The sequence below is a fragment of the Zophobas morio genome, unplaced genomic scaffold (assembly GCF_036711695.1).
Source record: "Zophobas morio isolate AGI-343-1 ecotype UQ-CSIRO unplaced genomic scaffold, CSIRO_AGI_Zmor_V1 ptg000044l, whole genome shotgun sequence".
NCBI classification, from domain to species: domain Eukaryota; kingdom Metazoa; phylum Arthropoda; class Insecta; order Coleoptera; family Tenebrionidae; genus Zophobas; species Zophobas morio.
In genome coordinates this window covers 7,954,649-7,976,873 of record NW_026972149.1, presented here as the reverse complement: position 1 = coordinate 7,976,873, position 22,225 = coordinate 7,954,649, and the positions used below count along the sequence as shown (strand labels likewise).

The window sequence follows — 22,225 nt, the reverse complement described above, 5'->3', positions numbered from 1 at the left end:
TTTTTTTAGGATGGTGTTGGGAAGGCGTAGAAAAACGAATTTTAGAAGTCATAAATAAATTTTACATTTATTAAGCACTTTTCAACAAGCGTTTTACAGAACTGTAATTAACCACATAGTATTATTGAGGGTTACCTTTGAACCAGATATTTAAACCTATAATTGCCTCCAATAGTGAAATTTGTTTATATATAAATATGAAAATTAATTACGAGTTATAAGAAAAAATTTACAGTTACAATTACTGTTCCAGTCAAACGAAAAAGTTTAATCTAATCTATACAAAACCTATTTAAACACGCTAACAGCTTAGATTTTATAGGTAATGTAAATAGGTAGTATTTGAAAATATATTATTAAACACTAATAACGAAATAACCCTTTTCCATATCATAACATGTTCACGATAAAACATGACTTTTAATAATTTCAAATGCACTATAAAATGTCGATAAAACATTGCTGGACGATATAAATAAAAAAACCAACGGGTCCAACAAAGACAGATTAGAAGAGATAACATTACACAACAATTTAATATACAATGAAGATGACTAGTAAAGACTGAGTTATCAAATGGAAGATTGTGCAATCTCGACCAAAGTCAAGTAAAGTTAAAACGGAAAAAATTTAACAAATATACATATAAAAAAATGAAAAGAAGGAAACATTTCAAGTAATACTGAAGAATCACAAGTATTTAATATTGCTTTTGATCGAGATTTTTTACACTCTCAGTCAAAAAAAATCGATAACAAATTATGAATAGAGTTGCCATACTTTCCATGCACCCAGAAAAAATATATACACGTATTCAGCATCGACGTGTAGATCAACACGCAAAATATCAAAATAAATTACTTTAAAATTAGGATAAGGGCAATTCTATACATATAAATATGTAACTACAATTCTGATGTTCACATCAATGGATCTGAAAAATACCAACATTTGCTTCTTCAACTATTATTATTATCACACAGTAAATTACCATACTGCTGCGTAGTTTGCCATGTATTATTTGAATTTATTGAATCAGTACTATTAATTGTATCTATTGACACAGTATTCGCATTCTTCACTGTGTCATCAGAAATACTAGAAATCCAAAATTAGTTTTACCCCACGACTACATCACCTCGTATACCTACATATTATCTACTATATCCACGTCCTTCCCGTTCTTCGTTCCGTTCTCCTGCTCTACAGTTTTCGTTCCGTTCATCTTACTTTCAGACTTATTCTCATTTTTATCCTCAGAATTCTAAAAAAAATTGTTAATTTTGTAACGACTCGATTTAAATTAAATCCTACCTGCTGCGAAGGTGGATTCGCATTATTAACTCCTCTAGTTCTACGCATGATCGCCTCGACCCTCTTACGCCGAGCCTCCCTCTCCTTCTCTTCATTCTTCAACCTTTCTTGTTGTTCCGCGAACTTTCTTTCCGCTTCCTCTCGTGCTTTCCTATCCGCTTCCTCTTTCAATACCTTCGCACGCTGTTCTTCCTCCCTCCTCAACCTCTCTTCTTCCTCTCTTTTCTGCGCCTCTCGAATCGCCTAAAACTCAAAATTAAAAAAAATGGCTCCCGACTTTGGGTAACCTACTTCTTCCAATCTCTCTTGTTCGGCTAATCTTTGTTGCTCTACCAGCTTCTGCACTTGTTCTTCTTCCCGTCTTTGTCTTTCGAGCTCGGCTTGCGCTTCTTGCTCTATCCGCAGCCTCTCTTGTTCGGCTTGCCTTTCGGCCTCCTCCCGCGCCAGACGTCTTCGTTCCGCCAAAGCCGCTTTAGCTTCCTCTTCCGTGTTAATCCTAACCTTCGTGAACGAAGTCGTCATTTCGTCTTTATTTTCTAGAACAGGCGCTTCTATCGGTGGCTTTATTTCACTAACTACGGGGGCGGGTGGGGGTTGTGGTTGTGGTTCTGATTGTGTTTGGGGTACAGGCTGAGGTTTGGACTCAGATTTAATCAGTTCGGTTGTAATTTGTTTAATTTGCTCACTGCTGGTTACGTTAACTGTTATTTCGGATTTTTCACTCGTCGATACGGTATGAGTTTCTCTGTTGAAGAAAATGTGTCACTGAAGGGTTAATCACAAAAGAAAGGAAAAGTTAGAGTGTATATAGGTATCTTTTCCTTTCTTTGTCGGTTGTCTCACTCACTCTTTTACGTTTAGGCACGCCGTTTCTTCGCTCTTCTCCGCGTCTTCCGGTTTGGGTTGTTGTTGTTGTTGTTGTTGTTGGTTATCGGCCGGTTGTGGCGGGGCCTCTGGTGGTTCTTTCTCGGGAACTTCATCAGTTTTCTCGAAATTGGAGACGGGCGCGGCTACCGGCGACGCTAAACTCTTTGGTGTACTATCGACTGGCGACGTTTTGCTCTTCGTCGTTTTGTCTTTCGTGACCGATTTCCTAGTTTTTGGTAGCGGCGGTTTGTTTTCGCCTTTCTTGTTGTCGACGTTCTTCGAGACGTCGTGCGTGATCCCGGTGATGGCGATGCTGGCTGGCCTCTGACGCCTCGGCGCCGTCGACGGACGATGCCTTACACTTACAGAACTAGTTACGCTGGTTGTGCTTTGTTGACTTAACGAACTACTTGGTCTTGATGATGCTAGATACAAAAACAGAGGTTAGTCTCTGCGGGGGTGCAACGCAAAGGACCAGTGGTCCTTCGAGCCGGATATAAAAAGGGACCGAGTGAGCCACCGCCACCAATCTAGAGTTAACCGAAGCGTGTAACTAACAGTACCACGTTAATGAGGGTTAAGTGGAAAGCCCCGTTGGGTTAGCTGCCACCAGACGACTTGCCGCCCCCGAAGACCAAGACAAAGGAGTTACGTGGAAACGGCGGTTGGTAGAGGTATAAACAAGGAGGAACAACGTACCATCGCTGCAATTAGAGGATGCTAGCAATTTCTGCTGTCTCAATTGCGTGGCGCGCGTTGTGCGCGGTGAAATTGTGGGCCCATCCACTGACAGCTGATGCATACTCCTGCTGTCTGCTTTATTCAAGGGTTTCCTATTTTGTGCCGGCCCTGTCTTACCTACTGCTAAGTGGCTCATGCTACGGGTTACTGAGGATTGTCGAGGGGAGGATAGTGGTCTAAAGGAAGAATACGTCGATTCCACTACGGCTGGCAAATCGGGCCTCTTGCGTGGTTTCGCTAGTTGGTCTAAACGCGACATCGAATAAGCCCTACCTGGTGAGTGATTAAGTGATTTGCGTGATGCAGCAAAAGGTGAATCTCTATTGGGAATGGTTGGCATTAAATCTGTACGACGGCGACCGACGTATCCACTCGCACAACCAGCAGGTGTCAACGGAGTGCTACCTAATAACAAAACGTCACTTTTAGAATTTCATCTCTCATAAGCGAAGCGAAGCGAAACTCGAATCTCGGAAACATTCTTTGAGTTTTTCTCCCACTTGACATCTATTGGAAACGCCAAAATTATCAACTTTGCACGTTATCACCTTCGACAATAAACTTCATTTCCTCGCTTCCAAAATCGATATTCACAAGTTTCTGGAAGGAACAAATTTCATTTCACATTTATCACGCCGAATGATAAGGAATTTTCAACAGCCTCTTTAATTAACGGGCGTATATTGAAGAAACTGTCAATAAGAGGCGATTAATCTCCGAACCGACTCATCCACGAAATTCCCTCGTGTTGATTTACTCAAAATCATTACTTTATTCCGGAAACTCGAGAACGTAATAGGAAATTGGGATTAATTTCATTAAACATCTCCAACTTTGTAAATAACGCCGAATAAATACAAATCGAATTATTTTCGAGAGTGTATATCTTGCTCCGATATCTTCGACTTCCAAAAGTAATTTACCGACTCTTTCATAAATAAAACGAAACAATTTTCGACCGCAAAATACCGAAACACTTAGCGAAAACGCAAATAAAATGTCCTCCTAATGACTTCATTTCTGAAATTGCGTACTGCGTATATTTGCAAACGATTCGCACTCAATTATCTTCGTTACGAGTGAAGTCGGTTTTATATTACATCCATCATATAAGGACGTGTTGTTTCAACCAATTTCGTTTCCAGGATTTTTCAAACTCTAATTGGACGAACAACATACGGTGAATTCTATTATTGATCCACTTCGGCAAAAACGATAACGCTCCCCTGTTTGTCCAGGAACACAATTACTCGTACTGCTGATACCGATAATCCGCAATAAAAGATAAGCTACAAAATTGTTTTTTGATACACCTTTCACGAGATGAATTACAACAAGCTTTCCCAAAATACAACTCAATTTATCATAATAACAAAGCTTTTCATAACGCCTGCCTTCAACGGAAGGAAAATCCACGAGATTTCATCAATTAAATACGAAAACCTACACAATTTTACCAATTTTTGGTTGTATTTATTTATGATAACCTCCAATTTTTATTATGTACAGTACATGACCACCGGGTCAATGCGGCTCTAACAATACTGAAATACTGAAATAAAGTTGTCGATTAATTAATAAGATGTACAATGTCGCTCGAACTCCTCATACTAACAAGATTTGGTATCAAAATCAACCGTGGTACATCGGGTGTCCTAGTTTAGCTAGAAAATGAATACCAGAAACATGTATTCGTTTTTAAACCACATAAAAATATACCATAATTTCTTTGGAAAAAAGTCATTTCCGGAAAAACCTGACTGATTTTACATCGTTTTTGTGTTAATTTGCTTTTCCAAATTGCAGACTTGTATCTTTTCAAATAACTGTTATGTTACAGTGGAAAAGCTAAACTGGGACACCCAGTATACAAGTGATTTAAAATATATGCGAAAAACTTACCGAGCGAGCGTCATTCTGAGACTTCATGTTCAGATGTGTCCAAAAATGCGTGTTTTCAAAGTTACAGGACGTTTAATAACAAATTGTGAATATTTTGAAAATCTTAATTTATTATTAAAGACCCCATGACTTTAAAACTACACTTATTTTCAAATCAGAAGGATGCTCAAGTTTTTCGCATATATGAAAATCACCCTGTATAGTACGATCATAAACGTTTTGATTTAAAGTTGGCTGTGATTTACGCATTGGCGACGGCTTCTCTGTCCTAATGTTTTGTGAGCTCAATCAATCATGCCAGTTGGGTCAAAGCCAAATCTTAATCAAAACGTTTTCAATGCTTCGAAGTGTGGTAATTTTGTACTCAATAATAATAATACACAGTACGTTTCATCTCAACTGGTCGATCTAATTAATCGTCGCACATTATTGTTGTATACTAATAAAATGTTATACTGTATTGTTGCCCTGTTATTTATACAGCGTGTGTCACTAAGGTCGCGCCCCTCGATATCCCATTCATTATTACAAATAGAAAAAAGTCTAACAGTGATTTTAATAATAATGAAAAAACTTTCAGAGTTTAAAAAATATATTTGTAGTCACTGCTACACGTGTTTCGGTACACAGTACCGTCTTCAGGCAAAAGAGAAACTTCAGTTTCTGAAGTTTCTGAAGTTTCTCTTTTGCCTGAAGACGGTACTGTGTACCGAAACACGTGTAGCAGTGACTACAAATATATTTTTTAAACTCTGAAAGTTTTTTCATTATTATTAAAATTAATATGGAGTTTAAACACGTATCAGCCTCATCAATACAAACAAGTCTAACAGTGTTTTGTTTTTATGGCGTAACACACAACCCAAACACTCTGTATATCAAAATATTATTTAATTGATACAATAACAAAACGCGTACAACGTTATTACGATTTTTGTGAACCCCCGTATTGTGAAAAAAAAAATGGAAAGTCGCATCGGTATTTCAAAAATAAATATATGAGTGTTCTATTTAAAAAATAAATTGCTATAAAAAAAATCTTACATAATTTTAATGTGTCACTCAAAAAGCCGTACAATTTTAGTCCTGACCTTTTTCTATTAATAATTAATGAAACATCGAGGACCGCGCACTTGGTGATTCACCCTGTATATACAAATAAATAGCTCCTGTGTGCCACCTATGGGAAAGCTCCCGGGTGGGTAATAAATCACGATTCAAGCATTCGTGGGTTATTCTCACGAGGACCGGATTAAATGGAATTCTGTGTGGACTTGGTTAACTATCCCGTTATATTTATTAAAAAAGACAATTTGCCAATGAAAATAAGAATGTTGTTGAATATTGTTAATTAAGTAATTCTTGCCAAACCACACATAATAATTATGTTCGAGAAAGTTACTGACATCTTTCTTCAGTTTGGCACAATGGGACATAAATTTAATGGGTTTTGGAGAAATTCACAGACACGAAGTTACTACTTTGTGAATATACCTAAGTGAATTAATCGTACAGTAGAACTGATACGACTCTGTCCAGTGTGTGGCAACTGCCAAAATTCGTTAAGACGATAAATTTTACACGAACACATAATAAAACGGACCACTGAATTTTCTGGTATTTCTAAATGAGCTTTATTTTATATTTTCAGCGTCCCCGAATTAAAAATATTTGTATTTTATGAAAAGTTTTTTCAATTAAATTATCTTGGCAAAAATTAAATAGGGTAATTGATCGACGAACTGGCATGAAACACTGTTGATTGATTGAATTACGAAAGTGTGGTTATATTTAAGCTTGAACATTTATAATATCTGACTTAAGCTCACTTTCGCACTAAAGTAGTCTTAATTCATTTCATTCTTCGAACACACAAAGGGAAAACCACCACATCAGGAAACTAAATCTACTCGAGGTTAATATAAAAATACTCTGTTATCGCATTTCCGTCATGTCATAATCAGAGTTCTAGAACAAAGTATATCGATCCGCTTTATGTATACGGCGAAGCGAATTACTTTAATCTATCAATGAATACAACGGAATAGACCTACAATTTGATACAATTCGAAAAATAATAGAAGTCTTCTTGTTCTTCAAACCATTGCAGCCTTCCGTTTGATCTGCGCTGGACATAGAAATTACCATAAGAATAATAAATCTTCTTATTCTTCCGGTGAAACTATGAAATACGTCGGTGTGCATTCCCCTGAGTCATGTACGACATCGCGTTTAATATTCATAAGTTAATAAAACGACTTCGAGTCGTTGTGTGCATCCCTCAAATCTTGACGTGAGTTACTAAATTTATCTACAATTACAACCCATACAAGCGTCTCCCACTTGTAATTTACACCAAAAGTGACGAAAAACTCAAAAAAAATAAAAAATAAATAAAAGATAAGCGTGATTGTTAGAACATAGAAAAGAAAAAAAAGGAAATTTCTACACCATCGCGACGACCACAAACACACAGCAGGCACGTTTCGCACCCACCACTTTAAAATCTCATACTAACTTTCACCAGATCGCTCCAGTCCACTAGCAGAAGTAGCCCGCTTTTTGCTTCCACTGTCAAGATCCCTTTCTGATTGCCGTCTCGTTAACGAAGTCGAGGAGGCCGTGCAGGTGATATTCTGTATCGACGTGGCCCTCCTGTGGCCCCAAAAGCTCGCCGACAGGTCCGTGGGGTCCAGCATCCTCGGCGTCGACGAGCCGAAGGCGAACACGATATTGCTCCTCTCGTTCTTCCTTTTGGCCTCGATTCGCGCCTCGCGTTCCTGGTTGCGTTTCAAAATCGAGACCAGCCGGTCTTGTTCAGCCTGTACGATCGCCTTTTTTCGCTCCTCGACCTGCTGCCGCCTTACGTCTTCCTTGCCTTTGAGGTCCTCTAGCCGTCTCCTCCGCTCCTGCTCTTTCTGTTCTTTAAATCGTTGTGCTGCCAGCGCTTGTGCTTTGATTTCTTCCAGTTTCTTTTGTCTCTCCTCATTTTGTCTTTCTTTCAAATTCTTTAACCGCAATTCCTTGTCAACTGCAACAAAATTTCGACGGTAAGGGGGTTTCTTCGTGACCGTGAAAGTTAACTTAAATTTAGGCGAGCTTGACACGTTGCCAAATTATGTCATTTAGGGCGAGGTTAGTCTCGGCGGATTGTGGGCAAAGGAGTTTTCACTAAACTAACGTTTGTGCTTACTTGCAATCATAAAAATTATCTATACGGCGAGATCAAACACAAAACACACTGATTCTTTATTGAGGAAATCTAATTTTAACGTGTTAGTTACCTTTACGAAAATAGATCAGGGTGAGAAAATGTTACGGGTTAGTCTAGTGTACCTGGGATTAAGGCGGTAGTTTACTTCTCTAAAAATATTCACATTTTATATTTTCGTTAAAAATACACGACTTTCAAACGGAACAACCGAAACAAATTTCCAATTATTCCTGGAAGACAAATTTACACTAAATTGCGATTGCTTAGCTAGCCTTCCGGAATTTCATTTAACGACGTATTGTTCTAATATTAAATTCGTTGTTCCACATTAAATAAGTCATCTTACCAGCAATAACATTTATTACTTCAATTAAAATATCGACAAACGTTTCCTGTTACGCAAAAATCATACCAACTTTTTGTTGAAACAAAAAGTTTGTATAGATAATCAATACACCTGACGTGAATCAATATTTATCTTTAGATTACAAAAGAAACAAAAAACTGTTCTGAAGTTATTTAAAGACAACTTTCAAGCTCCTGAAGGACATAAATTATAAAATTGTATTGCCAAATTTTAGTAATAAGTTTTGTAATGACGTCATCAACTTTATAGTGGGGCAAATCTCTTAAACGTTATTGTAACCCGCTTAATTATAATTAATTAAAAATTTAAATAATATTTTGTAAATTTTGGAGACGACGTCATCCTCCTTAACTTAACCTCATGAAGTAAAAGGGGCACTAATTGTATTAAACGGATTGATTCTTAAATCAAAAACGAAATTTTGTAGAAATAATTTTCAGATTTCCGGTGGTGTTTACGATCAAAAATGGTGTGCCTCAAGATGCAGCTTTTGGTCCGATTTTTGTCATCGCTTATATAAACGATGTACTTCCAATATAAAGTACACATTCCACATTGTTTCGTGATTATGCCGTCTTAAATGCACGGCAAAAAAAAACAAAGCGGAGAAAGATCAGTACGTTGATAATAATTATGAACAAATGAAAATATGATTCAACAGCAACTGGCTAGCCTTGAATAAAGAAAAACTCAAGTGATATTTTTCTTTACAAACCAAAGAAACAATGTAACAATAAAATTGTTAGGAGTGCATATAGATTTCAAAGATGACATGAAATTTTCTTATGTTTGGGAAAAATTCAGAAAATATATTTTTGGACCACTCTAAAAGTTGTATTAAATCGTATTTAATCGTTGGTTAATTTTGACACATATTTCATTAGATCACATAACACTGTCAATATATGTATGTATAATTGCATTTTAAATGACATTTTTTTTTGAGTTACCTATACCGGGTGTCTGAAAAATACCGCATTAAGTCTTCAGTACGTTATGTACGGGGGTTTCGGGAGCCCCAAAAATTCTTTATGGCAACACTGCACTTTCTGATTTTTTAGTAACGATGGTGACTAAAATCTACTTTTTATTTTTTTTATGACAATAACCATAACAACCAGTAGTCATTAATCGTTGTGCATTATTATTAATAAAACAAGCTGTTATTTTTCATTAATAAATAAACAAAAAAAAAAAAAAACATTAAAGACATTTATAAATTATACACAAAAACAAAACCATCAAAAGAAAAATCCATTAAAGCTTAACCAATTAAACACTTGAGATGTTCAAAATTCCTGCCTTGTGCATGTAAGTAAGCTCGTAATGTTGCCAAATTTTGATCATTTTGTGTAAAAATGAGTCATCAACATTTGCTAAGATAAAACTGATTTTGGCAAATCACATACCCTCTAAGAAAAGCGAGGGTGGGTGGGCGGGGCTAGTACCTGCTATGATAAGACTGATTTTGGCAAATGATATATCCTCTAAGACAAGAGAGGGTGGGTGGGCGGGACTAGGATTTGCTAAAATAAGACCGATTTTGGCAAATGACATAACCTCTAAAAAAAGACAGGGTGGGTGGGCGGGGCCAGGAATACCTAGAACCTCAAGACTGTTTTAAATTTTTCAAAAAAAAGTCCCAAAATTAACTCAAAAACAGGTCAGGTCAGAATTTTTCGAAAACACAATTTTGGGTGACAATTGTTTTAAATAATACACAAAAAAATCTTCATGGGCTCCCAAAATAGTACACCATGGGTACCCAAGAGTCTCCCGAATTAAAAACAAAAAACTCAAGTCTTTTTCAAATTCGTAAAAAATAAAACACTAAAAGCTCAAAAGATGTTTTCAAGTTCATCCAGCAACAAAACACCAGATTCCTTTAAATTTATCCGAAAATAAAACACCGGGGGACCTAAAATTAACTGCGAACATTTTAAACGTAGGGTTTTGAAAACTTTTACAATTTTTGGTACGTCAAACATATTTAACTGCTATTACAAAAACAACGCAACCATATCTTTGTACATTCTAACTGAAATTGTAATTAAACATGGTCATGGGTGAGAGAAACATTAACTAAAAGTTATATTACTAGTTATTATGATAATGAATGTGTTGTTTAGTTATCAAACGTAGCAAAATAACTAATTTTAAAATCACTAAACTCCACAAAAATGTGAGAAAGAATATTTTACTACTTTTCCCAGACTCACCAGTTGATTCTTGAGCGTAGCGGAGAGTTAATCCGTCTATTTCCAGACACCCGGTATAAACAATTATAAAAAATGCATGAGGCTAAAAACAAATGATTTTTAGTCACGGGTGAAAAAATACTATTGTGCACAATTTAAATAAGATTTACTAAGCAAAATTTTGCGATTATGTCATCAAATTTTTGGTGGCCCAGACAAGCTATAGCGTGCGTTTCACCATTACAATTTCACAACAACCAAGTCCATAGTTTTGGAGATTGTTGAATAAAACAGGGACACCCGCAACGGGAATGGGGTACCTACTTTTTCATATTCTAGGATTTTGAACGGCGACAAAACATGAATTCAACATACGAAATGTCGCCAATTTTGTGGTCCCAAATATTATTTTACCACAAGTACGTATTTCCATTTTTTGTACTTAACAACAATGTGTATTTTTCGTAAGTACAAAATCTCTATCGTTCGACCAAATAACTTCCCTTTATGGGAAATTATGATTTAAATTTTGTGGTCTCTAAAAAAATTTCCACAAATTCAAATATGCATAAACTTCATTAGGTTCTAATTTTTATATGGAGTATGTTATCGAGTAATTTACTCGGCCAAACTATCTCCATGTAAACGAAAATAAAAATATGCCAGAAACTTAATAATTTGTGGGCCCAAAAATATATTCCACAACTTCAAAAATTTAATTTCCATATACAAACCATTTTTTAAGACAAAGACGAAACGAATTATCGTCAATAAATAAATAATCGTAAATTTATGTATTCCAAAGGTTCGATAAATGTCGTTATGAGCTGTACATTTATTAAATTTAGGCTCAAAATAACCTTAATAAGATACACTATGACCTAAGTGCCTACATGTAAACAACGCGCGATAAATCCGTCGAAAATAAAACTTAATTCGTTGTCAAAAATGGAATATAACAAAAGTTTCAGAAATAAATTAAAAACTAGAGTAGGCAACGCAGACAGGCTGCGGAACCTCTAGCTAACTTTATTTTTATAAAAATACTAAAATTTGTTGTCGTTAATACAGCAATCTAATGAAATATAGTATCACAATTAATCTACATATAATGTTTTTTGTAACAAAACCCAGTGATTAGCACGTTCTGAAAATGTTAATAACTGACATTTTTATGGACGATTAAGTGATAAGAACATGAAAATTAAAAGCAACTCGTTTTTAGTACAAGTCAATGAAAAACAAATTTTATTTGAATGTAGTTTTTACTAGAGCGGTTATACGTTGGCGCGAAATTTAAATTCAAGCACGAAAAAGTGCTCGTTTTATGAACAATCGGTGACAATGTTTCGGCTGGTCTGATCGACAAATAAAGAATATTAACGGTAATTTGCTTTGCGAATTGTCGCTTCAGACGGATGTCCTTTGGTATTATTCATAAGACCGCCAATAGCATTCTTAATTGATTACGTTCAGTGCCGCGACTAAACAATTAGTGACAGATCAGTAAATTTGCACAAAATTGAATTCGTACGTGGGTGCTTAATTCTCCATGTACATTTTATTATTTTTGAATTGACCTAAAACACTTTATGATGGCTATTACGATTCGATCACCTTATTATTTATATCTGAAAATATTTGTCGAGGTGATGACATATTTAATGTGTTTGTTGACTTTTTCGTAACGATTATTTCGCATAGTAGTTTTAAAATTTATGGTGTATTTCGTCGTCTGTTAAATAAACCACCTCCTCAGACCCAGACTTCGTCATCGCACGTAGTGTACTATAAGCCGCCCACACCACCAGTGCAAAAATAATGCCACCTTTGACGTTAGTCATAAAAGGAAACCATTAACAATACTCCAGTAGGTGTAGGTTATCGAGTTCAATGCTGCACTCTATGAATAATTAAACGAACGACGATTAAAAGCAGAAGACGAACGATCCTCTCGAGGAAAAATCCTCCTTGTAAATTGCTCTGTCTACGAAAAATGTTGACTCGAGCGCGAATCCATCTTCTCGCTTGGTTTGTTTGCTTTAATCGCACAACTGTAACTATTTCTAATTTCATAGCTATGAACAAGCTAAGTAGACAATTTTTCTTAATGAAATTAATTGTAGTTTCCGTTAATGCCGCTCCCAATCGGAAAAAATTCCACAAATGAGCTACTTTTCATTCCAAGGATCGATGGATAATATAGCCAATTTCATTTTATGAAAATCGACGACATGCTGCTCACTTTTTACTCCGTCCAAAGACGAAAAAACATTTTTTAAGCAAAAAAAGTAATTTTCGTCTCTACAGGATGTTGTTTATTAGAAAGTTACGTGAAGCGAAAATTTGAAACTGTAATCACGACGACTTCAAAGGTGGTTCCTTGAGTTATTAACTGATGTACAAATAACTCAAATTCGCAATCAATATTACAGGGTTATGGATAATAATCCTAATAAAGGTGTTTGATTCACTTCAGTTTATTACGAGTGTCTAACACCACACACTAGCGAGTGTGAAACACAAAAAACTCGATTTTGAAGTTCAATTTTCGACTAAATTTGAAAAAAAAAAGATCGAAAGAGTTTAGATAGTACTTCCCTCGCCCTCAGAAACTAAATATATAGCTCACGTATTTCTATTATTTTACACATCTTAAATAGGATTTACTTACTAAACTCTTGAGGTGGTGTCATCAAAATTTTGGTGACGATGGATAGGCAAATTTTGGTTACCGATCTATCAGGCTGAGGATAACTTCAAAGCGCGTGCTACATTTCAAGCACTCGGTTCAGTAGTTCCTAAGATAAACTGTAAAACTATGTAGTAGAATTTTGATTTTTTCCAAAAATGTACACATTTCGGGATTTCGATTAGCGATTTACAATGACCTTAAAGCACAAAATTTCAGATCAGTTTCAAATTTTCTTGATTTTTTTGTGGGATGAAAGCGTTTAAACGTCGACAGACGAAAACGTTTACACTTGGACTTCAAAAAATATAGTGCTCCCAATGTTTTCAGGTTGGTTTATGCTTTGCACCGTGTTCGCTGTTTGGAAGTTCGACTGTATTTATCGGTAATAAAACGATCGGTCGTAAACAATTTGAAGACAAGATCAATTACCTCACTTCCTGTCGAAACTTCCGTCAAGAATTCTAATTTTAAACGGTGTAAAAACACAGTGCAGTTTATCATTTGGTCGATTGAGAATGCAATAATGAGGTAAGTTTCCGCGGATTGTTAAATATATCGATGACTTAACGAAGGATAATAAAAATTCCTGGCATAAATTACAATCTTATTTGAATATTTGCACATAAGTGGGACAAAGCGCGAATAAGAATTGCAGGTTATAAACAAACACGTTAATTACTTTAAGGTCATTTGGAGGCTATCACCAGGAAAGTCACCGTTTAAATTTAAACCGTCGAACCTTTAACTTGATCTTACCTACATTCTTGGCATTGAATGTAACTTTCTTGTTGTTTCTGTATTGTTTCACTTTCAGCACGTCGCTCTTCCCGACGTTTTCCGACGACAATGACTTAACGAGAATACTCCTTAAGTAATCAAGAGAGTCACTGTTGATACCCTCCGGAACCATTTTTAGAGCACCACACACTCCTCAAACATGCACGTAACGCACTAATAAACCAACATTCACACAAGCATTATCAGTCCGATAGTGATAAAACCAAAATATGAATAATCTTTTCGGTGAGTTAGAGAAAACGCAATCCTGCGCACACGATTCAACAATATAACCTTGGCCATTTAAGTATTTGTGTTAAACAATTATGTGCATATTAATGTTAAATAATAAGAGATAGGTGACGCGTTAGATCCAACGCACCTCCGCGCTTTTTTTTTTTAATTCCCCACCGACAGATGTCTCTCGATTGATAGACTCCATTCATTCAGAAAAAAAGGAATCCGGAATTACGTCACGTTAAATTTATTACCCTCAAGACCCCACCTTTAGAAAGCGAAATAAACACTTATGACGTCGCTTCGAAATGCACCGAAGCCGGAATTTGTAATCTCTTAACACTTCATGGGGCAAAAACTAATTTGTTACACTTAAGGAACAGCTCAATTTGTTGTGAACTTACTATTTATCGCCGGTTAAATATAGCTAAGCGACGTTTTTGCGAGCGTTCAACTAGAAATTAACCGAATTTCATTCATACTGCGGTAATTTGCTTTCCAATTATCGACAGCGAAATTCTCTATGGAGAAGATGCGATTATATGTGGCCAATTATTCATTCAGCCAAGAAATTGTTTTCGGAGCCAGCCGTATCGATTATTCCGTGATACGTAACGAGATTATCCGACAAACAACGTGGTTTTGCATTAATTACTTCATTTGGAATAACTCCAATCAGCGATCTTAATTGAGGTTTTTTTTTGCTTTTGTTTTTATAACGATGGAAATCTCATTTTTTATTAGCACACTGAACAATTCAACGGCCGGCTGCTCGTGCTGTCGTGTCCGCGTATAATCCAACAACTAATTAAAACTGGATAAACTCATTCAAATACGAATATTCATTTGCAAAATACACACGATGCCCTATATTTTAACAATATTTACATAGATTCACATTCTTGTACAGTCTCGGATACCACATGTTCAAGTTTGACCTTCAGTTACATTATTTCTTTGATTATACTACGCTGATGTGATATGCGACACCAATTTTATCGTTAAGCTAAAACACAACTTTTAATCAAGTGCTAGAAATTCCTACATGACTTTCCGGGAAATTATTCATAAAAAAATATCTACAAATGTTAATTAAGAAACTATTTTTTGTTATCGAAGATACACAATTTTGATTTTTTTCCACAAATGTAATAAAATTTTGAGATGACGTCATCCCATTGTTGGTGGGGATGATCAGACACGTTTTGGTTAGGGTTTTACTATCTACACGACACTCTTGACATAGATATAAAATTTGATAAAAAACGGTTCAGTAGTTTTGAATATTATCTCATTAGAGCATATTTCCCAAGAAATATTATTCTGGGTATAAATAATAAAAGTAAAGTGGATTAATTTCCTGCAAAACTGGTCATTTGAAATTTCCCATACAGACTGTTTCATCTAATATTTAAACATGAATATGATAATTAAAAAATCTGCTCATAATGTGTGTATCTTTGACGAACATCAAAACTATTGGATTTTCTGCAACCCTTAGTTCAGTTACGACGTTTATGCGACGTTTGAGACATTCGGAATTCATGGCAGACGCATTCAGATTCCCAGAAATTATGTCACTCATGATATTATCTGAAAACGAACAATGTAAGCAATTTCAGTCGGCTGATTAGTTAAAACCTTTAAACCCAAATTCGTGTTTCACGTCTTGGGTTCACCACGAAGATCCATATTAAATTTTGCGCATTGTTTTGAAATACCGTACACTAATCTGTTTAATTAAATTGTGCTCTACCGAAAGCCGACCGGACCGGCCATGAAACATCAACCGAAACGTTTGAACACGAAGTCATTACTAAACTGTAAAAGTTAGCTTTGTTCAGGGGAATTCAAACATTTCTGTTTCCATTTTCTTAAATTGACACATTTTGATATAATGTGTCAATTTAAGTTTTGGGTTATACCGAGTGATCTTCCGACACACAATATCTCGCTTATTTTCTGTGATGTCGATATGCAAGGAGCAGCTAAACTAAAAAAATCTGAAAAAAATTTATATCAGTGTGAAGTTGAAACGTAACATTTGTGGCGGCACCCTAATATAAAGTCAACCTGGACTTTTGCCAAAGTCGTCATTAAATTTAGTTTTAACCACATTCCGATGTCCTGAACCATAAGTGGGATATTGTCTAGAAAATCGGAGACACCTAATTAATACATCGTAAAACAGGAGAAACAGAAATGTCTAGTACAGTACTGACTTGCGTCCTTTTCATTGTATCCACATTACAACTTCCTACAATTTTACTGTAGATCTCAGACATAATAATAACAATAAATATTATATTTCGTTTACAGAAAAGGACGTTTTTGTGTAGCGCTGTTTTATTATGCCGTGTCTACGTGACATGCGACATCTAGGTAATAACTCTCAAGGAAAATTTGGTGGTCAGAGAGTAGCACTTTTATATGCTTCATAATTTACACGAATACAACATAATCACTGCAAATCAGCGTGCATTCGATCCATGAAGATCTTAGTTTTTATCTGAAGTTCCGGATCAAAAGGTGTAAAAACAAATCATCATCTTATCAAAGATTCTGATAACTGATTTGGTTTTTTACCTTTGGGAGTTTACCTAAATTCGAACAAAACTTGATACGTAATGGATAAAGGTTACAGATAAATGTTAAAAAAGTGTTTGTATAACTACGTATCTAATTACGTTGTATTGTTAATTATAAGCAATAACAATATTTTTCTGTAAATAAATTTTGTGGAAAGATTTCTGGTAATTTTAGTGACCTAACGAACGTCAGAAAAATGACGTTCTGTTTCTGAGTGTCAGGGAACAAATTCTAAGCTGCGATTTATCAATCGTGTACGTCTATCGGTCTAAAGTCTTTGGGATAAATCACCTAATAATTTTAATATAGAATATTCGTAAATTTCATTCTCAGCTGCCGTTGACAATGATAAATATAGTGAAGTCACGTTTTAAAAAAGTTTGTATACACGCTGCAAGGGAGCCTGCAGACTTTAAATATAGCAGAGCACTCGTCCACCACATATAGAATAAAAAACAACAAACGGAATATTTGGAATTTCTGGCGTTAATTCGGCGACATCTATAATTCTCCATAATGTAATCGATAACGACAGTCTAGAAACAGTCTGAAGTTCGTGCTGGGTGTTCCACAAATACAAATTAGCACCTCACCTACCCATCTACCAAATTAAAAAATTTAACACGTTGTCCACAAGTAACGGATCTGCGTAATCTATGCACAATCGCACGTATAATTAATCTAATTACATTAATCGACTTTAAATCGAGGCAAAAGCGCTTTGAAGCCACTCCTGTCGTTGCAATTGTAAACATTTCGAGCCAATGTCAACAATTTTGAGGGACATAAGGCCCACGTGGCACGAGAATTTTCCAAAATGGTTATCTAAAACCACTGCGCACTTTAGCAAGTGATAAGATAAACGAGATTTTGTGCAAATTTGTGTATTATGCACAAAAATAACCGGTGACTTGGATGGAATATTTATTTACGTCGCTAGCCCCAAAGGGGAAATCTAACCTAAAAATGCCCGAAGTTCGACTAGGTTTTTCATACCACCGCAATCAGGGGGTGTTAGTAGCTAGTTTGTTATTAACAATGAGCAAAAAATGCCGGTTTTGGCTAAGAAATGTTGATTTGAAGTTTGACAGTTCGTCAGCGAAACACCGGAGGTCTTAAAAATATCTGTCATTCGCTTCAATTCAATATTCCTTTAATAACTATGAGCACATGCGGTTGACGTCTCGAATCATCCATTAACACACTAACCGCTCAAATTTGCCGACTTAACGCGAGATTACAATAAAATTTATCGTTTAATTATCTGGTACATGAAACCCACAGATGGTGGACTTTTTTCACTTATATAACTTAGCTGCCCAAAACGCCCGATTTTCGCAACGATCGAGCCCTAATCCGCCCCGAAACGTCCTAAATGTCTAAAGGGAAACACTGGAAACGATTCTAACCTGCAGATTTGGGTTGTTCGGAAATATCCCGTGCGTTTTCTGCCATTTTGGCTCACACCACTAACCACTTACATCAACGACATAACGTGAACAATCTAAACTTGACGTTTCGTTTCAATAAACCACCACCAGGGGGATTCCGCTCACCGCCCCCAGAAACACGAGCCGAAAATCGCATCACAAACGAAAAAACTCATCGAAAAAAACGCCAACAGCCCCAAAAACAACACCAAAGGGCCGATACCCGCAAAACAGACGCGAAATTGCAGGTTAGCGGCCGCCGGGATTGACGTACCGCGAGAGGGCGCTTTGGCGCCAACTTCAAATCAAAGCACACGAAAACGTTTGTATTTGTGTTAGGCTAGTACTGTGTGCACCGAAACATACACAAATATGCGCATATATATGCGATCGCAGAATATGCAAATAACAAGCATAAAATGGTTTGCATACGATAATGTTAACGTCCACGCAAACAGGCGTTTCGTCGATAACACTAGCTTCGGAATCGATTTAGTTGCTGCAGTTTTTACGTAAAGTTAGCGCTTTCCTTGAAAACTACTTTTTTTGCATTCTTTTGAAAGATGACTCAAGTGCTTCGCACATTTACATACAAAACTTGTTACAACATTGTGTTTTTGGTGCCAAAAAAAGAGTCCAAAGACTTGTGATTGTGACCGAAGTATTTTGACGTAAGTCTTTTATACCATCAACAATCACAGCTTACACGTGCTTGTCACTCGAGCACTTCAAACTCTTTTTGGCACATTTTAACTAAATTTATTTAACAAAGTTGTGAAGAAATTTAAATTACTTGAATGTTAATATGGGGTCGAGCGATTTTTCGTTTCGTTAACAGTTGCTGATTTGCGTATTCGTTGAATTCGCGGATAAGAGGGCAATTAGTATGCAGTATTTAAGTTAATGGTAATCTTTTTCTGTTGCTATGAGAATAATCATGGCTGATTTACTTTTAAGAATTGGCCTTCGTAATTTTCAAAATTAGTACAAAAATGTTGATACCGCGATTAATAAGGATGCTAAGGTCTTATTATGATAATTTATTATTATAATTATCGTGCATTATAAGTCATCAACTATGATGGCTTGACATGTAGGTAACGAAAGTTCATTGCTTGTTTTTCGGAAGACATCAGCATATTGTATTTTTGTAAGATCGTGTTATTTTCTGACATAAGTAAATATTTGATGGTGGATCGAAGATAAGTACGAGTCGTGACAACTGTGGTGTATTTATACACTATATTTGCGTTAATAAACCTTCAAATGTCATTTGTTGAACTAAATCATTCTGTCAATTAAAAAACTCGACTTTGTCGATAACAATAACACGTTTCAATAAAGTCACTTACATATAACGACATTATATTAATGTAATTTATATTGTTTTGACGGTTTTAGAACGGAAATTTGTACGAGTGGTTACGCTTTGTGATTGTCACATTTTATATTTGTATTAAATAAAAATGTGTAGAAAGTGGTCATAAATTCTACCGATAGCTTGTAAACTTGTCATTAAATTGATCTTTTACGGGCGCCGATATCTCGACAAAAATATGAGAAACCAGTTGTTACGTCATTTTGTTTTATCGGTTAATTTGGGCTTTTATTTTACAACAAAACTGCAATTTATCACCTACAAAAACAGAAAAATATGAATTGTGTTGGCGTGCTAGAAAATTTCATTAAAAAATGAGCCCCATATATAAATAAAAATAACACAAATAACACTTATTATCTTATAAATAATAGCCTTGTTTTGTAATCATAGATAATTGTTTGCATAGAAGTGTAGACTACGTACGAGTTACAACATAACCTGAAAAACATGTTACAATTAAATAATGACTCTAAAAACCCACTAGGACAAAAATCACGTTTTGCAATGAACTTATTAACTTGGAAGAGTCCGGGAGCCGGTGACAGCTCACTTTCATGTGGAACATCCATCGTACACAACCTAACCTCAACACTGTCCCATTTTTTAGAAGAAAATGCACCGTTAAGAAAATTCGGCCGCATAATTAAGCAACTTTCTAAACCGACTCATATTATTTGAAAAGTATTCGTTTCGCTTCGCTCACCCAACAAGCACGATGTGTTCAAACCAAGTATTTATTGTATCAGGCTGTAGAACGGCAATTGGTAAGTAAAAAAAATACAGAACATAATAAAATGTAAAATAATCCACGTGTCGCAGGTAGTTTCCAGGGCCAGTTTGACAAAACCCCAGCAAATGCGTTAGGTTCAGTTGTGATTTCGGAGGCCTTAAAACGCGCGACAATAAGCCCCCAGGATGTGGACCAAGTGATAATGGGTCAGGTATTTGACCTTTTATTTTTGCTTCTTTTGTTATACCGTGTTCTAGATTCTCACAGCGGGTCAAGGACAGAACCCTGCGCGACAGGCCTCAGTGGGGGCTCAAATTCCATACTCCGTTCCTGCTTACACTGTAAATATGTTATGTGGATCTGGTTTAAAGTACGCTTTTTTTTTATTAACACAAATAGTACTAAGTCACTTGTAGGTCAGTATGTTTGGCCTATCAAGCTATTTGTAACAAGGACTACGATATTATTGTTGCTGGGGGACAAGAAAACATGTCTAGGGCACAACATGCCGCCTATATTCGCGGAAGTAAATTAGGGGGCGTCGAATTCAGTGACACTTTATTGTCAGATGGATTGACTGATGCTTTTAATAAAATCCACATGGGGAAAACTGGTACTTATTTAAATAAAGTTTGATCTGTGTTGATTTGTTGTTTTAGCTGAGCATTTAGTGAAAGAATATAAAATATCGCGCGAAGCTCAAGATAAGTACGCACTCGAATCACAAACCAAAACGCAAGAGGCAATTCAAGGGGGGCACTTCAAGAAAGAGATAGTGGGGGTTGTTGATAAGAAAACGGGGAAGGTTTTTGATACGGATGAGTTTCCAAGGGCCGGAACTACGTTAGAGGGGTTGGCCAAGTTGAGACCAGTTTTTGATCCAGTATGTTAGCTTTGTTATATAGTTTATTACTAATATTGTGACTAAGCATGACTCAATTACGGATTATCTTGGTCACCTCGTCTAAAAACAAAGTATTTCAAGAATCAGGATTTTATATATACACTGACTTAAGATGACTCTGTATGTAGACTTAAGTTTATTACTTCCGTTGCGCAACACATACCGAGTCAATTGTGTCGAAATTAATTTTTTTTTATATTATTTTTTAGAAAGGTACCGTAACCGCAGGAAACGCGTCTGGAATTAACGACGGTGCGGCCGCTTTGGTCCTATGCAGCGAAAATCAACTAAAACAGAAAAATTTAAACCCCTTGGCTAGAATTGTAGCCACTGCAGAGGCCGGAGTTGATCCCATGCTGTTTGGCATAGGACCTGTGGACGCCGTTAAGAAAGTTGTACGTAATTCGGGAGCTTCGTCACCACTAACCTAACCACTGATTCCTTTACAGTTGGCTAAAGCTGGTTGGACCAAGGACGATGTAGATCTCTACGAACTAAACGAAGCTTTCGCCGTTCAAAGCATCGCAGTTCTAGAGTCTCTACAAGTTGATAAAACTAAAGTCAATATTACTGGAGGTGCTATCGCTTTAGGGCACCCTATAGGTGCTTCGGGGGCCCGGGTTCTGGTCACTCTTATTCACAATTTGGAAAGATTGAATAAAAAGAAAGGAGTGGCGGCTTTGTGTATTGGAGGAGGGATGGGGATAGCAATGGCAGTTGAAATGTGTTAAATGATTATTTTTTTTATGTGTTTTATAGGGTGACCAGTGTATGTCATATTTGTTTTGGAATCTCATTAAAAGTATTATTGTGGTTTAGTAATTATTGTCGTATGATTTCGAGCGCAACCTAGTTTTACGAACTGTCAAACTAAGTTGG

General features: G+C 36.1%; 2 protein-coding genes across 8 annotated transcripts; one reads left to right on the top strand and one right to left on the bottom strand.

Annotated features, from left to right (window-relative positions):
• Positions 1–39: 39 nt before the first annotated feature.
• Positions 40–18,592, bottom strand: LOC135141592 (MAP7 domain-containing protein 1-like). Of its 6 annotated transcripts, none has more exons than XM_064072828.1 (9): positions 14,055–14,308; positions 7,343–7,855; positions 2,881–3,327; positions 2,162–2,606; positions 1,606–2,059; positions 1,315–1,557; positions 1,152–1,264; positions 992–1,098; positions 40–934 (listed from the first exon to the last, which is right to left on the bottom strand). In XM_064072828.1, exons 1-9 carry the CDS (start codon positions 14,206–14,208, stop codon positions 921–923), a joined length of 2,490 nt encoding a protein of 829 aa, XP_063928898.1. In that variant the 5' UTR covers positions 14,209–14,308; the 3' UTR covers positions 40–920. The 6 variants fall into 6 exon arrangements, with proteins under 6 accessions (XP_063928898.1, XP_063928900.1, XP_063928899.1 ...); XM_064072830.1 differs by adding an exon at positions 13,278–13,414 and having other exon boundaries at positions 40–1,098; positions 14,055–14,145; XM_064072829.1 differs by lacking the exon at positions 14,055–14,308 and adding an exon at positions 18,311–18,592 and having other exon boundaries at positions 40–1,098.
• Positions 18,593–18,793: 201 nt separating this feature from the next.
• On the top strand, positions 18,794–22,168 carry LOC135141595 (acetyl-CoA acetyltransferase, cytosolic-like). 2 transcript variants are annotated; one of them, XM_064072837.1, is made up of 8 exons: positions 18,794–19,002; positions 20,320–20,476; positions 20,532–20,653; positions 20,700–20,812; positions 20,859–21,055; positions 21,102–21,325; positions 21,556–21,741; positions 21,796–22,168. In XM_064072837.1, exons 2-8 carry the CDS (start codon positions 20,428–20,430, stop codon positions 22,075–22,077), a joined length of 1,173 nt encoding a protein of 390 aa, XP_063928907.1. In that variant the 5' UTR covers positions 18,794–19,002; positions 20,320–20,427; the 3' UTR covers positions 22,078–22,168. The 2 variants fall into 2 exon arrangements, with proteins under 2 accessions (XP_063928907.1, XP_063928906.1); XM_064072836.1 differs by lacking the exon at positions 18,794–19,002 and having other exon boundaries at positions 20,001–20,476.
• The last annotated feature ends 57 nt before the right edge of the window (positions 22,169–22,225 follow it).